At 34.9% G+C, this 16,930-nt stretch overlaps 1 protein-coding gene across 2 annotated transcripts; it reads left to right on the top strand.

Moving 5' to 3' along the window:
- The first annotated feature begins 107 nt into the window (after window positions 1-107).
- Window positions 108-7,181, top strand: LOC117323607 (galactosylgalactosylxylosylprotein 3-beta-glucuronosyltransferase 3-like). 2 transcript variants are annotated; one of them, XM_033878922.1, is made up of 6 exons: window positions 108-275; window positions 1,657-1,790; window positions 2,084-2,655; window positions 3,284-3,370; window positions 3,807-4,013; window positions 4,412-7,181. In XM_033878922.1, the coding sequence occupies exons 2-6, from the start codon at window positions 1,706-1,708 to the stop codon at window positions 4,493-4,495; spliced, it is 1,035 nt and encodes a 344-aa protein (XP_033734813.1). In that variant the 5' UTR covers window positions 108-275; window positions 1,657-1,705; the 3' UTR covers window positions 4,496-7,181. The 2 variants fall into 2 exon arrangements, with proteins under 2 accessions (XP_033734813.1, XP_033734814.1); XM_033878923.1 differs by lacking the exon at window positions 108-275 and having other exon boundaries at window positions 1,156-1,790.
- The last annotated feature ends 9,749 nt before the right edge of the window (window positions 7,182-16,930 follow it).

Raw genomic sequence — 16,930 nt, 5'->3', positions numbered from 1 at the left:
ATAAATGTTACTGCAGGCCTTGAAAGTCTTTGGAAATGCTTGTCTGAAAACAACAACAAAATCACCATGACCGTCCTTATTCCATGAATGAACAAATCAAAACGAAAACGGTCCTAGTTCCGTCCTGGGTATGCATTGACTTTTATATTAGGAAATACAACCGAGCGTCACTTGAGCGTTTGAAAGAAATACAATAGTATCATAAGCGTTTCAGTGGCCTTTCTTAACGGATCAAGAACGGTCAGCTGTTAAGTTGTGATAAATACAATCTTTTCGTAAGTATACAGATGCATACAGCTACAGAGTTCCTTTGATGATATACACATATTTACACATTTGGTTGATGTAGCAAATAAATGTATAGTTGGTGCTAGATATCTACTGTACGATACTAAACTGTTGGCCTAACACGGGTGCAATTTTGCCACAACATAGGCACAGGGACATGTAACAATGTTTTGAGGAGCTCGAGAGTCTAATTCACATGAGATCGGTTTCCTGATTTTGAGAAATGTTTATCGTCAGCGAATAACTGCAACACTTATAAACGTTATAACACTTGGTAAAATCGGGGATATCGAAGTTTGCACTTTAATTTACATCAATACCCAAGATTTGAGGGTTTTTAAAGGTTTTGGAGGATTATCAGAATTTTTCCGGAGATTTTGCGATTGGTTTTAGAATGTATGTAGGATTTTAAGTTTTATGGTTATTCCACTAGTAATGTTCATTGCTCAAAATTACAAAACCGAACACATATGGTCTAGTATATACTACAATTAAATTAGAAGCTATATAGAGTAACCCCGAGAGAATTCTCTCTAGTGCCATCAGTTGAGCATAAGACTAGTAATTAATTTATATCATTAGATCCCTGGTGAGGGAAGTGATTTAAAATAAAGTAATCATATGCTTTGTTACTTTGGTGCCCATGTATATAAAGGGAGGGACGGTGGAAAACCTCAACCTTGCTCCACAAGCATTGCTGTTATCCCTGGAAAACTTAAGGAAGTGTCCTTTCCTGGAGAGGGAGTATGTAATCCTAGTAAATACTGGCTGCAATGTACTGCTTGGCTAGAGAAAGCTCTCTTGCTTGAGAGTTTGGGGGGGGGGGGGGACACAATTATAGCTTTGTAAAGTAAATTATCGCGTAACTGACATGGCCTGTTATACCATGTCATAAATATTGTAAGACACATACACATGTAATAACATTATAGATGTCACACATACTATAGCTATACAACATCACAGTAAACCTGCTGGTACATGATTGTCTCTGCAGAAAAAAATGTACAGTTTGAGTTAAAAATTTCCCTGCATGTATATAGAAATAAATTTAAAAGTTTTTAACTTAATTTTCATTGGTAAAAATGTTAGTGCTAAACAGAATCTTACACTTGTGGCTATATGTAATATGAAGTTTATTAAACTCATTAAATAATTGTTCATTTCACTCAGCAAAACGCTTTTAGTACATATCAAATAATTCTCATATAAGGAGGTAGTGATATGCTGTATAAATGCAAAGTAAAATCTGTATATCAAAGCATATACCAGCAAATGATACAACCTTATTACTATTTAAAAAATAAAGGTTGTACCCAATATCTGAAAGGAAAGCATCTGCTATGTGAAGTAATACTTTTATTTCAGCTCTATTGTTGACTGAGTTGAGGACCGTGTGGAATGCCTCACTGGTGACATGGTGATGATGACACAAAGCAGACTGTTATGTCTGTACTCTGTCCTCATCTTTCTGGGGTTCACCTGGTTCATCTCCACCTTTGGTAAGTCCTATTATATAAAACATATCAACAGGAAACAGATCTTGCTATATTAACATAAAGACATTGTTCCTGGGGTAAATTAAATTTACTGGTGTACAAGACTAATATTATATATGCATACCTTTGGCATATGAAAAAGATAGATGTTTCAACTGTACAATACCCTGTTATCTATTATGTTTTCAAGCTCTAGAAAATAAAGTGGGTTTTTTCTGTCTGTGCATACTAGAGATTAAATGTATATAGTATCAGTAATTTTAGTAATTGGTCTTTAAATATCTCATTGATTACAGAGTATTTTTGTAACAATGATGAGTTACTGGAGGTTAGGGAGAGACAGATAGACACATATAAACAACAAGTGACAGATAAAAACAGGGAGATAGAAAACATCCAGACTAAGATGCAAGAGTATGAGGAGAAAATACAGAGATTGTCTCACCTCCTGCAAATAAAGACTTGTAAACCTGTGGCTGGGGACAATGACCCCACCCTACCGACACTGTACCTGATTACACCTACATACTCACGTCTGGAGCAGAAGGCAGATCTCACCCGACTATCACACACACTTCTACATGTCCGAAATCTTCATTGGATTGTTGTTGAAGATTCCGAAGTGAAAACAAGGCTCGTCACCAACTTCTTAGCAAACTGTGGAATTCATAACACCCATTTGAACACTTTGACTCCTAAACAAGTGAAGCTAAAGGCTGGTGACCCACAGTGGCTGAAACCAAGAGGAGTTTTACAGAGAAATGCTGGACTGACCTGGATCAGAACAGCCTTAAATCCATCTAAAAATAAAGGAGTGGTGTACTTCGCTGATGACGATAACACTTACAGTCTAGAGCTGTTTGAGGAGGTAAGATAACACGGATATTGATTGACAATGTATCTACAGTCAGAGTGTGGAAGTATACAAGGTCAGATACATCAATATCAAGGGCTTCAGATTTACATTATGTCCAGCAATATGTGATAATTGTACATGTGTCACTTATTTGTTCAATATCGTCTACTTTGTATGTTTTCCAGATTTTGTAAGTAAGATGCCCTACTATATGTAGAGTTATGTGTTTTGGTATCTTCTCATGAAGAAGATTGTCAAGAACATATCATCTTTGTACCTTCGCTTACCAAACTTGATTTACTAACGTATTTTGACAAGGTGAAGTACATTAGATAATGGGCCCCACTTCATATACAGTATAGAGTTATATGACTCTTTCCTCTTTTTAAAAACGAGTGAATTGTATGGATCATTGACTCTGGTTGTTTCACCTAAACTATCAACTTGTTTACTATATTTCATTGTTAAATATTGTACATTGTCAACTTTCAGGAAGGCTTTAAAAATTGATTACCAAAATTGATAAAGATGTCTTTTACAAAATGTTTTTACATGAAAAAACAAAAATATGTGTTATACGAACTTCGAAAAGTAAAACATTATAAAGTATATGAAATAAATATGTTTTTATTTGTGACAGATGCGCCAGACACAGAAGGTGTCAGTCTGGCCTGTAGGTATAGTGGGAGGCCTGAGGTTTGAGAGTCCTATGGTACAGAATGGAAGTGTAAGTATACCGTGATTATCTGTAGTAGTAAAGTTGGTGAATATGACCTTGGGTTTTATCAGAATGGTTAATTCATCATTCATCCTTCCCTAGTAAAGTCATTTCTTATTGGGTGTTGATTTAATATACTTGCTTGTCATCTGTCAGTTGTAGTATGTACTGCCTCAAATAATTTTGTACTTTGTTTGGTACATAAATGAGATACCCAGTTGGATTGAGGAAGATATCCAGTTTTATTGTTTTAAGATAAACTGTCAGAGATGAGATACCCCTTCCGATTGTTTTAACATCAACTTTCCATGGCATTCTGAGATGAGATAACATTAAGATTGTTTAACATGAATTGTCTGTAACATTCAGAGATGAGATATCCAGTTTTCTGTACTCATCATTACTAGAATAGCTATATTTAAAATGTTTTGCTTTCTTGTAACAGGTGATTGGCTGGCATACCTTCTGGAAGCCTGAGAGAACTTTTGCCCTTGATATGGCAGGTTTTGCAGTTAATTTAGCCATTATATTTAGTCATTCCAATGCAGTGTTTTCCAACAACGTTCCCAGAGGTTACTTGGAAAACTCATTATTGCTGCAGCTGGGTGTGAAACTCAAAGACTTGGAACCAAGAGCAGAGAATTGTAATAAGGTACTATTTCTTGATATTTAACCAAAAGCAATGGTTCAGATGGGTTTTTGCTCATTATGCTATATTTTTTTGTGGGAGAGGGGGGTGTTGTTCAGGCAGATTTTGAGCTTAAGCTGCAACTCATTCAATATTTTTTTTTTGTTAAATATAACAACTTTATGAACTCTGATCAGTGTTTAAGACAATAAAAAGGGAAAAAAAACAACCCTGAAAAACATGTTTTTATAATGAATCGTGAGTCAAAAAAGTGAAATGCAATTCAGAATCGAGAGCCAAAAAGGGGTTCATGACTCATTGAGACACGTGATTCAATGGAGTTTTTGTTTTTCAAATTGTGTATGAATGAGGTTATTGATGGCATCGTGAATTGTGAAATTTTCATGTGATTCTGTTCTCAGGTTCTTGTTTGGCATACACGGACAGAGAAGACAAAGACAAAAAACGAGAAAATAACACCTAGTGATATCAATATAGAGGTTTGATATCTGTGATAAGTGTGATGTTTTCAGTGATGCGTGACAACAGAAGATATTATCCCAGACAACTTTTGTTGTCACCTATTACATCTCGGGATGTTGTTTATGACAACAGTAATGAGGTCATCTAACAAATGATGATGTTCCTTTCGACAACTGGTGATGTTCGGCGTTACATAGGATAACTAGTGATATTATTCATGAAAACAGGTGTTGTTATTCGTGAGAACTGGTGATGATTTTAGAGACAACTTGCGATGTTTTGCAATGAAATATTACAATACATTCCAATCTAGGAAAGGCATCATTTTCTGTTGATGTTTTACATGATTGAAAACATACATGTGCATCAAGATTAGTTAGCCTGTCAACTAAGGTCAGTGTTAAAACACAGGTAACGTAGAAATCATTCTGTCTTGTTGAAGAAACAAGTTTGTTTTTTGTGGTTGTTACAAATTGTTGAATCAATTATGGAACATCCATTTTACCATTGTCAGATACCTAAGGTTGTTTGCACTATGCTACGCTACACTTATCAAGTGTGGATCAGCTCAGGCTACGCTACACTTATCAACTGTGGGTCAGCTCAGTTGAAAAGTCTTGTTTCGCTTGAGACAATCTGATTGGCCCTGTTACATTTTTCTATCATAACTTAAGCCAATGAGGCCGACTCACAGGTGATAAGTGTACTATAGCATAATGCAATCAGCAATGGGTATCATGCCGTTTACAAACATGATGTTTGGATATATTTGTTATATTTACCTTAAAAATAATTAAGCAGAAATAACATTTTTAATATTTCACCAATCATTGTGATAATTCTTCAGCTTTATATTACCGTATTTATCTGGCAATAAGCCCACCCATATTTGCTTTATTTACATAAAAATGCTAACAAATGCTAGATTATTGTCCTGAAATAAGAATCCCACTCAATTCACCTCCCCCCTCTCCCATCCCCCCACCCCACTCCCACCTACATTTAGTCAAAGTATATATGTTGCCCCCAATGGGCTTATTTCAAGATAAATACGGTACAACATTATTAAATGTGAAAAGGAGCCGGTTATAGATAGCTTTAATGCTTAATCATTTTGATCATGTGATAACTTGGTTATTCAGTAGTGGAGAAGGCATAATTAAACCCCGAAATGTTGAGAATTATTAGAAGGATTTGTGCAATGGCCTCAAGGTGCTGCTTCAAATACTGGTACATATGTATATTTAATCATTAATCAAAGTAGTTGAAGTCCTAGTCTAATTGGAATGGTTCTTTCTTTAGATGTTATTCCACTCATATTGAGCACATTTCCAGCATTATTTATGTGTTGTTGTGTGTTGACGATGATACATGGTCAAACACTATATACTGTTGCAATAATCAGTTAGATTACTTACAATTCTAGTGAAATGTTGTTTATATGAAAACAAAATATAATCAAATAACAAGGAAAGCTTATATATACTATATATACATGTATATAGGGGGTCCATTTACTTACAACATTCATAAGAACAGATATATGCAAAATTACTCATGATCTGGACCCCAATTGTTAAATGAATTTCAAATTTTACTTTCAGTTCTGTAGTTTATTTTATGCAGAGATTGTAACCAGGATTTCAATATCTATGTTATTCACATTAATATCCCAGTATGACCACAATACATTGGCTCTGAACCTATTGTTTAACCTCCATTATATAAGCTTTTCCTAATTCTAGTCATTGTACAAATGGGTTTGTTTTATGTTATATTGTGGATGTTTTTTATCCCTGGTTGCTTTCAGAATCTCAGTTTGCGTGAAGCTACAAAATATTTACACTTTTCAAGAATTATATGTATTTGAAACATTAGTGACCATATCATATTTCTCAATTTCTCATAAATCAATGTGCATGCATTATTATATAGTTCATGAATGAAAGAGATACCTTGAAGAATATTATAGCACAGGTATGAAAGACTAACCTTGTAAATGTACATGGAAATTAATTAATTTGAATTACCTCTGTGATTTCTCTATATTGCAGGGATTGAGATTATATCAAAAGAACATTTAGCTTCGACTGAAATATATATTTATATCAAATGTTCATTATAACCCTATCAGACAAGACTGTATAGTTTGTGTTCATTGATTATATGATTCTTCACGAAACTGATTCCCAGCCACAAACAAGTCAAATGTCCGTCCGCCATTGATGGGGATGCAATAAGCTATATCTATACATTATGTATAACAAAGATCCAATTCTTGATTAGCTACCTAAAACTTGCATGCATTTGTGGGCAGTGACAGATAGGAACATTTACCTGGATACATTATCACAATATATCTTAGCAAAAATTGAGTGTTTTTCTTTACTTACATTTCCACATATCCACTCAACATGAATGCAGCATCAGCATATTCGTGTACTTTTTTATGTGTAATGTATAGAGATTACATGATCATAGTATTTTCATTTTTACAATTTACACATTCACGTTTCAGTTTTTAGAGTAGTGCAAGCCATTCACATGTTTATTAACATGTCATCTAGTGTGAAAGGATCCTGGTACTATGATTATGATATACATGTATATTGTTCATTAGATATTTTTGTCCTTGCTTAATTTTACCTTTTTTGATAATTTCTGAAATGAAAATCACTCTCCTGTGAGTCTATGTTTAAACTATATGGGTCATTGAGGTCAGACAGGAACGCTGGGAACTCTCTACCTGATAATTAATGGAACAACTTAAGCTTGTCTTGGGTAGTTACCTTGCAAATTCAGAGATACTTTTATATCAAATGAAAACTCCATATTTCGTCTGCAGTTCATAAACAGGGATGCTTAAGACAAACTATTTGTTTTGAAAAGAAAATACCTCATTTGTAAAGTAAAACAAAATTATCTTAATGATTAAGCTTTAAAGATATGGTGGTGTTGTTGTTCATGTACATATAATGTAGTTTATTTATAATCAACACAGTACAACTATGACAGTGAATTCAAATTTTTAACCTTCAGACCAACAACACATAGTGCATATGATAGATTGTGTTAATAATTAGATATAACATAGTAACACAAATGACAAAGCAAGAAATACCAGCAGCTTATACCACTGCACCACATCCACATCTGAATGTAGTTCATTTACGTATATTGCATGGTGTTTTGTTCAGCATTTTCACATAAAAACAAACAAAAAATTATAAATCAAGGAAAAGATACATGTTTATAACCTAAATCAGGTAGGTAGAAATTGTGTAATTGCACTCAATTTATTCAAGTTTTTAATCGAAATAATTGAACAATGATCTTATACTGTATGTATATTTACATGTCGTCCGTGATCAAAGTTGGAATTCAGGTGAGAAAATAATGACAGCACAAATAAAGATTTTACTATTTACCCACTACCTCAGAAAATTTTCTTTCCTCCACATTGAGAATTTATAGAAACATCACATTGTAATCAAACACTACAACATGCCTGTCACTTTGTTGATTGGCAGTTAAATTACACAGCTGGGTGTAGGATTGTTCAGGTATATAAATGGATTATTTACAAACAGAAAATCCAAAAGAATAAACAAATATTGATATTAAGAAATCCATTATTAGCTCACCTGGTCCGAAGGACCAAGGTGAGCTTATGCCATACCGTAGCGTCCGTCGTCCGTCCGTCAACAATTGACTTCTTCTTCAAAACCACAGATCAGAATTTGACCAAATTTGGTCAGAAGCATCCCTATGGGGTGGGGACTCAAAATTGTACAAATGGTGGGGCTGACTCCCCAGGGGTCTGAGGGGCAGGGCCAAAAGGGGTCAATTTGGCTCTATTAATATAAATGACTTCTTCTTTGAAACCAAGCAAAGGATATTGCTCATATTTGCCTGGTAGCATCACTATGGGATGAGGATTCAAAATTGTACAAATTACAGGGCTGACCCCCCAGGGGCCTGAGGGGTGGGGCCAAATGTGGTCAATTGGGCTATATTGATATAAGCGACTTCTTCTTTGAAACCGGCAATGGATATTGCTCATATTTGCCTGGTTGCATCACTATGGGTACTCCTATAACATAAGAGGCCGCTGGTCGGCTCTTTTTCTATCGGATATTATTTTGCCGACTGCGACGGCGCCTGTCAAAAGTATCTCGCCGTGTAAAACCTCTAACATTGTTGGAGTACACTATGGGGTGCGGATTCAAAATTGTACAAATGGTGAGGCTGACCCTTCTGGGGCCTGAGGGGCGGGGCCAAGAGTCAATTTGGCTAAATTGGTATGAACAACTTCTCTGAAACCAAGCTCATATTTGCCTGGTAGCAATCCCCTGGGGTAGGGATTCAAAATTGTACAAATGACCCCCGGGGAGCTAAGAGGCGGGGCCAAAAGGGGTAATTTTGGCAGAATTTATATCAACAACTTTTTCTCTGAAAGTAAGCAATGGATATCTCTAATATTTGACTGGTAGCATTCCCTTGGGTTAAGTATTCAAAATTGTACAAATGACGGGGTTGACACAAGTCAATTTCATTTCATGGATTAATGCATTTTTTGGCATACCCAGGTTCACATATAAAATGCCTAAAATGATATATTGACATAGCAATACCAGTGACAAATATCATCATTCTTGTTTCATATCTCATGAAATCCAGGTGAGCAATACAGGCCCTCTGGGCCTCTTGTGTTTACTTTTATAGTTATTTTGTTTACATACAAATCTTTGTGTCTTTTCCATTAATTTTCACAACTATGCCACAAAATGCCAAAATAACCATTTTTCAGTTATCAAAAGAATAAATGTATACAAATTAGTGGGATAAAACTACGTGTGAGAGAAATTCAAGTCTGATGGTGCTGTTTTTAACTATATTAGGAACCAGATTTTCAAAATGTCCTTTTTTTTTTATAGATTTTATAGACATGGAATTGCCATAGTCAATATGCCTGTTATGGAGTGCTAAACTGTATTTTGATGAATTGTTGTTTCTATTGGGTAATATTACAAATATTGTAATTTATCCCTTGTTAAACTTACAGACTTGCTTACTTCATACACTTAATATTTTATTCTAGAAAACAGCATTGTTGTACAAACTGAACACTTCATACTAAATAAGGAAGACAAATATTGCTAAAAAATACCAATGTTTATATTTCATAAAACCAAAATAAAGATTAATTACTGGTACAGGAGACAATATAACTGGGGTACATGTTGGAGGGGATAGGGTCTCCATCATTTGAAATATACTATAATTTCCAGAATTCTTGAAATTTGATATGAAACAAGGTCATCTAAAGGAAATTGCAGTAAGTTTTTATCAAATAATTTTCCTTTTTATCGAATGTTTTTCCTGTATGGAATAGCAATACATTTTCAAGTTCAGCAAATTTACTCTTAAGAATCAGCTCTACAAATTAAATTATATGATATTATGACTTTTCTTTTTACAGAAAATCACATTTTGAAACAATTCCACTGTTAATTTATCTAGACTATTAATTAGGTATGATTTTTACGACAAGTGTCTGTGTTTTTAATTTGTGTATAACTGTTACGTTTTAATCTTTGTGACCTTGAGAGGCATATTTTGTAGTTTATATTCATGACACTCTTGAGCTTAGTACACATATTTATTGTATGCATCCATTTTATATGTAGATTTTAATTTTTATGAACTTGTTTAGTAAATTTGGATTGACATCAACTTTGTACAGTAGAACACTGTTTACCTTGCTCTGGGGTCATTGAAAATTCGGATTTGTGTCATTCGGATATGCAGCATTCTACTTACATTGTGTCTGTCAATCATATATTGATGTCATTTGATGTTTTGTCAATGTGTGTACTAAGGCCGTTTCCGTTTTTGCAGTCCAAATGGTTGAACCAGTTGGACCGGTGTTGTTCATTTATGAAATTAAGACAGACCTGGTGATTTTATATTAATCTTAGACGAGCTTTGACAAAGACTTCCAAAGCCTGTATTAACATTTGCAGGTCCGTCAAGATATATGTTTAAAATATTGCATTTAAGAACTGACAAACAGGTTTGTCCGTATAAACGACAACAGGTCCTAGGTAATACCTGTTGATTGTTAACAGTTTCCCTACTGTTTAAAGCTTTAATGTGGTTTAGATATAGTGGCTTCCATTGAATTAAAAGGGCTTTATGATAATATGTATAGAATGTATGTGATTTTGAAATGTATAGACATGGACTTGCATGTATATCTTAATCTGTGGTATATAGATAACATTGAGGGAGAGTCTGATAAGGAAGATTATACTATAATGTTATATACAGTTCTCTGTGCCATTCACAAATACATCGAAATGTGTCGAGGATATATATATATATGTTGGAGTGTGAGATAATGATGTTGATATAATGTTAAAGCTTGGAAGAATAAGAATACTAATGTTGTACACTTTCATTTATCCTGAGGAGGATTTACTGTTTAACTGGTTTTGATTTTCATACACGATCAAAATTTATAAGCAATCTATCATGCTAAGATTCGAGCAGTTACAAGTTTTTGTAAAAAAAAAAAAAAAAAAAATGAAATCAACATATTATCCAAATATGTATGATAATTGAAATTTGTTGATTTTTGAAATGACAGATGAAAATGTTAATTCTAAAAATGATTATTGCTATGCCAGGCACATGTGAACGCAAACACCAAGTGTTACTGCATGTCCTAGAAATTTTACCTCTCTTTATACTTTTTGGATGATACCTTAAGACCTGCTCCACCTATTTTCCCAATGATGACATCCTTGTTAATGATATTAACAGTCAACACACACACATTTTTTATGTTGACATTAACAGTCAACACACACACATTTTTTATGTTGACTGACTACGCACATAAGACATTGAAGTGATATACTATTATAAATACAGATCCTATGTTAGAGATTGTTTTGTGATTAGTTTTTTTTATATGACTTGGGAATCATGTACACTGTATATAGATATATATACACTGCCATCAATCAATGATTATGATATTGTGCATTCCCATTTTTGTCTGATAACTTCTTATCATAATGCTTTTATTGTCTATCAATAGACTATATTTACAAATGCTTAAATGCAACATTTCTAAAATATTACGTCTTTTCGGAAATTTTGTTAAATTGAGATCATTCTATGTGTGCAAAAATAACATGATTTTTGAAAGAATGAATCATAGAGTGTAATGTTATAGTACATTTTTAGAAATAAAATTGTTTTTACGCATTTTTGGAATATCTTGGAATATACCAATAGGTCCCTCCCTTGACCATCCCTGAAACATTAAGGAGATTGGTTATTTTCATAAAAAATGACCAATTAATAATCTTAAATAAAATGCAAAGTTAAAGTTCATATGCACTTATAATAATTCCACAACTCAAAAGATAGTGTAAAGTTTTTGATGGGTGGCAGTGTATACACTTATAATATTCTGTTTGTGTGATATTATTTGGATCTTGTACTCAGATGTTTAGGATATTTTATTTTTAATGATTTTTCATGTGGTGAATACATTGTATTTATGTGGGATGATATTTTTGCAATGGGAATACATACACATATATAAATATTGTTATTTCATACTGTTCTTGAATAGCTATGCAGCTAGAACAGTCAACATTTCAAGATATTTGATTTCAATAACATCAGACTTCAGCACTGTCTTCGTCTTGTGATTGTCATGTATCCATTCCAATCTTTAACACAGGCAGCTGGCTAGCTTCTGTTGTGGGAAGCCATTTATTCAGAAGTGTCCAAAATGGTAAATGCTTTTCTCCTCTGTTTCCTTAAATTGTTCCTTGACTGATGTCACTGATGTGGACTTTTTCCCCTAAGTGTTCCCCGACTGATGTCCTCTTGATGTTAAGTGTTTCCTCTAAGTGTCCCCTGTCTGATGTCCTCCTGATGTTGATTGTTTCCTTTAAGTGTTCCCTGTCTGATGTCCTCCTGCTGTTGATTGTTTCCTTTAAGTGTTCCCTGTCTGATGTCCTCCTGATGTTGATTGTTTCCTTTAAGTGTTCCCTGTCTGATGTCCTGATGTTGACTGTTTCCCCTTTGTGTCCCCCGACTGATATCCTCCTGATGTTGCCAGTTTCCTCTAAGTGTTCCCCAACTGATGTCAACTGTTTCCCCTTTGTGTTCCCCAACTGATGTCATCTTGATGTTGACTGTTTCTCCTTTTGTGTTCCCCGACTGATGTCCTCCTGATGTCGACTGTTTCTCCTTTTGTGTTCCCCGACTGATGTCACTAATGTTGACTGTTTCTCCTTTTGTATCCCCTGCCTGATGTCACTGATGTCGACTGTTTCCTCTAAGTGTTCCCCGACTGATGTCACTGATGTCGACTGTTTCCTCTAAGTGTTCCCCGGCTGATGTCACTGATGTTGACCGTTTCCTCTAAGTGTTCCTCGACTGATGTCACTAATGTTCACTGTTTCCTCTAAGTGTTCCCTGTCTGATGTCACTGATGTTGACTGTTTCCTCTAAGTGTTCCCTGTCTGATGTCACTGATGTTGACTCTTTTCCTTTAAGTGTTCCCTGTCTGATGTCACTGATGTTGACTGTTTCCTCTTAGTGTTCCCCGACTGATGTCACTGATGTTGACTCTTTTCCTTTAAGTGTTCCCTGTCTGATGTCACTGATGTCGACTGTTTCCTCTAAGTGTTCCCTGTCTGATGTCACTGATGTTGACTGTTTCCTCTTAGTGTTCCCTGTCTGATGTCACTGATGTCGACTGTTTCCTCTAAGTGTTCCTCGACTGATGTCACTGATGTTGACTGTTTCCTCTTAGTGTTCCCCGACTGATGTCACTGATGTTGACTCTTTTCCTTTAAGTGTTCCTTGACTGCTGCCATTGTTTCACTTCTAGCGATGTCTTGTTTCACTGATTATCGTGGTTTCCTTTTTACAATACCTGCTTAAGAATGCGTCTATAGCATTATGTATCCTGAAATCAACATGTCAATATATTATTCATGAAGTTGTAGATTCTTTCATAGATATAAAACACACGTTCCCTGGATACGACACAAGGTGACATCCCTGTAGATAAATTAATCATAGGGTAAATTGTTCCACAATGATACAAAATATAGGTCAGCATGAATCTGACAGTTATAACTTATACATCAGTTGATGAATGAGAATTATATTCCTAATCAACTAAATATTTTGCTCAGTTTTCTCTGATGAGAAATCATATTTTATATATCTTCATCGTAAGCTTGTTTTGGGGGTACCTGTGGTGTATAAGAAGCTAAGGAAAGTGTTTAGTGTTAACTTATCTGGAATATTTGTTACGTTTTAGCGTTGAATTTTATGTCTTTTATGATACTGCATTTTTATAGTCATGAAATATTGTCAATACTGGCATCTGGGTTGTTGTGTGTTGCCATATAGGCCATCGTCGATAGCCACGGTTGATTGCACTACGCTACCATATCAGTGTAGCGAGCGTAGGCGTAGTGCAATCGAAGTGTAGCGTAGTCCAATCAACCGTGGCTATCGAAGAAGCCCATAAGCATGTGATATGTTGTCAAAAAATAAATTTGAAGTTTGGCAAAAAATCGGCAATACATACATGTATATCATTGTTTTGTTATTTGGTTTTAAAAATTGAATTTGTCATAGATATGATTGATGTTGAAGAGAAATTACATCATTTCTGATTTTCGTCTTATGATTAGTGCATGCAATGACCCAGGCGCATGTGGTTTTAAATGGAGGAAAACAATAAATATATAAACATTTGATATTGAATTGTGTTTTTACTGGAAAAAGAAGATCATTGACCCCAAGGACAATATGTACGTCCCTGTTGACATTGAGCATTTAAATACCAATACGACTTTCCTAGCGATCTGTTGAATACGAGTCATGCAGGACACGGGGGGGCCTGCAGTACGAATATTCGGCCGGGTATAAATTGGTCCCCAAAATGCTCCCCGGCACTATCGATAAGCCTTTATTGCCCTAAAATGCATAAATATGTCATTACTGCACTTGAATACAAACGTTCATCAGTATGATACATGTTTGCCAGTACAGCATGTCCCAAACTACATCATATATCAATTTTAACGGTTTGTTTGTGAGACACTTGTCATGTCCTGAAACGTAAATGACGTCACGTGTAGTGTAGGACATTTCTCTATCTATTACATACAGGAATGTATTTGTAATAAATCGTAACCTGAAGTGGCCGAGGAACTATTTTTGCGAAATTATACTGAAATAACGATATTTTGACACTATTTCAACATGCAATGATTTACTACAATGGCGTGTATGGGACCCAATCGTAGCTCTGCTCTGATGTATAAAATTTGCATTTTATGTTTGAACTCATATAACACACGTGTGTGTCTGAGTGATCAATAAAAACCTGATTCTAAAATCTGACGACGCCGGTGATAAAAAAATCCGCCGGCTTGAGTAACGACATAGCTGCTATAGAACTCGATAATTTTGAGGCGTTTCATATATACCGCGAGTGTCTCATAAGTCAAATTGGCTGGATGTCAATATAATTTTAGTGCAACTTGTAAAGTTTTTATGACTTCTACTGTATTTTATATATCTGTAATATTGACATGTGACACGTTAATAAAATATTTTGTATTGTATTGTATTGTATTATTTGGAAGAGAGAAAAAAACGCTTCGGCCTCAGGTTTTGTCCAATAAGTTCGGTAATCTACAATGTAAGAAAACGTAATATAATCCTTTGAAAAGAACACATATAAACCGAAATTAATTTTAAAACGCAACACAAGCTATATTTTCCTGTAAGTGTGGTAGCACAACTTCCATATTTCCAGAAGAAACATTGATTTCCGTTTTTCGTACAGATCCCTATAATATCCCCTTTACCCACAGTTCACTGTCTTGGTTTTCACTAATAACCACATTTTCCATTGCCTGAGTGATTGGGATTGAGTGATGAAAATTACTCTATCACTGTCTGAAGATATTTTTTTGAAAATAAACCCACTGCATATAGTTTGACCTTCACCTCACCTGTCCAATAACTTCTCAATAGAGTGGACGTGCATGATTGCACCTATCTGCATGGCTACTATCACCTATCGCTATGTTTTAAGTTAGATATTAACCGAAAACTGTCCAAATAACATAAGTGTGAGAAAAAATCTCGGCCCTACATGCCTCGATTTGGCCTCACACTTATTGAACAGTTTTAGGTTAATGTCCGTAACAGAATAACAGAAAACCATCCCGGCACCACACATGGAGCAAGTCGACTGGTGTAATTAAGTCGGATACATTGATAAATATAGACACGAAACCACAAAGTCCTTGAAGTATTATGCTTTCATTGTTGACTCGAGAAAAAAGATTATAAATGAGTGTAACAATGAACCACGATCGACAAGGTAGCATACATGATTCCCCCAAATACGCCAATACCTATTGGAATCGTTTACGTGTACGTGCACTTGACGTCGCCAGGGAACAACACTAAATTAATTGCCATCATGCACATGGACTTGACACGAATTCCCAGCCCACGGTCCATATATATACATATGTTTAAAAACTATAATACATATGATATGGACCGTGGCACGTGCTGGGTTTGAACTTCGTGCCGATGGCCCTGTGCCTGCCGTGGACTTCAACATTAACCATAGGGAAGAAAAATGCTGGTGACATACATGTATATTTATATATAATGTAAACTTTCCTCACCAAAATACATAAAAATGTGGAAATGTGATAATTAAGAAAGGAGCTGTCAATTGAAATTAATTTACCGCTTAAAATGTACAACTCTGCAAACTGCGAACTGATGATAAAATCAAAGAAATAAAAGTTTGTATATATATTGTTGGTCAAAAACAGCGAGTAAATTCATGGACAAGATTAAAATTCTAAAAATGGGTGATGTTTAGTGAAGAAAATGAATGAAAAATACTGCTCAATAAATTGCAACCTTGGCTTTCAATGTATCTACGCTACATGAGTGGTGTTCATGTGCCTCATTTCCATATGATTTGATAGTAGGTCACCCAAATATGGGCATATTTTGAAGATTTTCTGTGGTAAATATTTTGTAAAAATGCTCATTGAGAGTATTTTTAATAAACATTTTTTATTATAACGACTCCATCGATGCATTATTGTATATCTAGAGTCTATGTACAACTTTAACGTCTGCACGTGTTTACCACGTGCGTGTACAGATCGACTTATTTCGTACCGGTGGTGCTAACTTTTGATGTTTACATGCTTTCAATATTTATTGTAGCTTGTTGTAGTATTATATGATGCCTAGTTCACAGATCAGCACAGGAATGTGGAAATTCTTTCCGTTCAACTAAGTCTACTGGTCAGTTGGTAATTTCGGAAACCCTGCATACTGGCATTTGATTGGTCACACCCCCA

The sequence above is a fragment of the Pecten maximus genome, chromosome 3 (assembly GCF_902652985.1).
Source record: "Pecten maximus chromosome 3, xPecMax1.1, whole genome shotgun sequence".
Lineage (NCBI taxonomy): Eukaryota > Metazoa > Mollusca > Bivalvia > Pectinida > Pectinidae > Pecten > Pecten maximus.
This window is presented reverse-complemented; position numbering and strand designations above follow the sequence as displayed.

Bases quoted from the DNA above. Each gene is read 5' to 3' on its own strand.
- LOC117323607 (XM_033878922.1), top strand. From the start codon at position 1,706: ATGGTGATGATGACACAAAGCAGACTGTTATGTCTGTACTCTGTCCTC. The intron at 1,791-2,083 runs GTAAGTCCTATT...CATTGATTACAG, and splicing joins CTGGTTCATCTCCACCTTTG to AGTATTTTTGTAACAATGAT. The intron at 3,371-3,806 runs GTAAGTATACCG...TTCTTGTAACAG, and splicing joins CTATGGTACAGAATGGAAGT to GTGATTGGCTGGCATACCTT.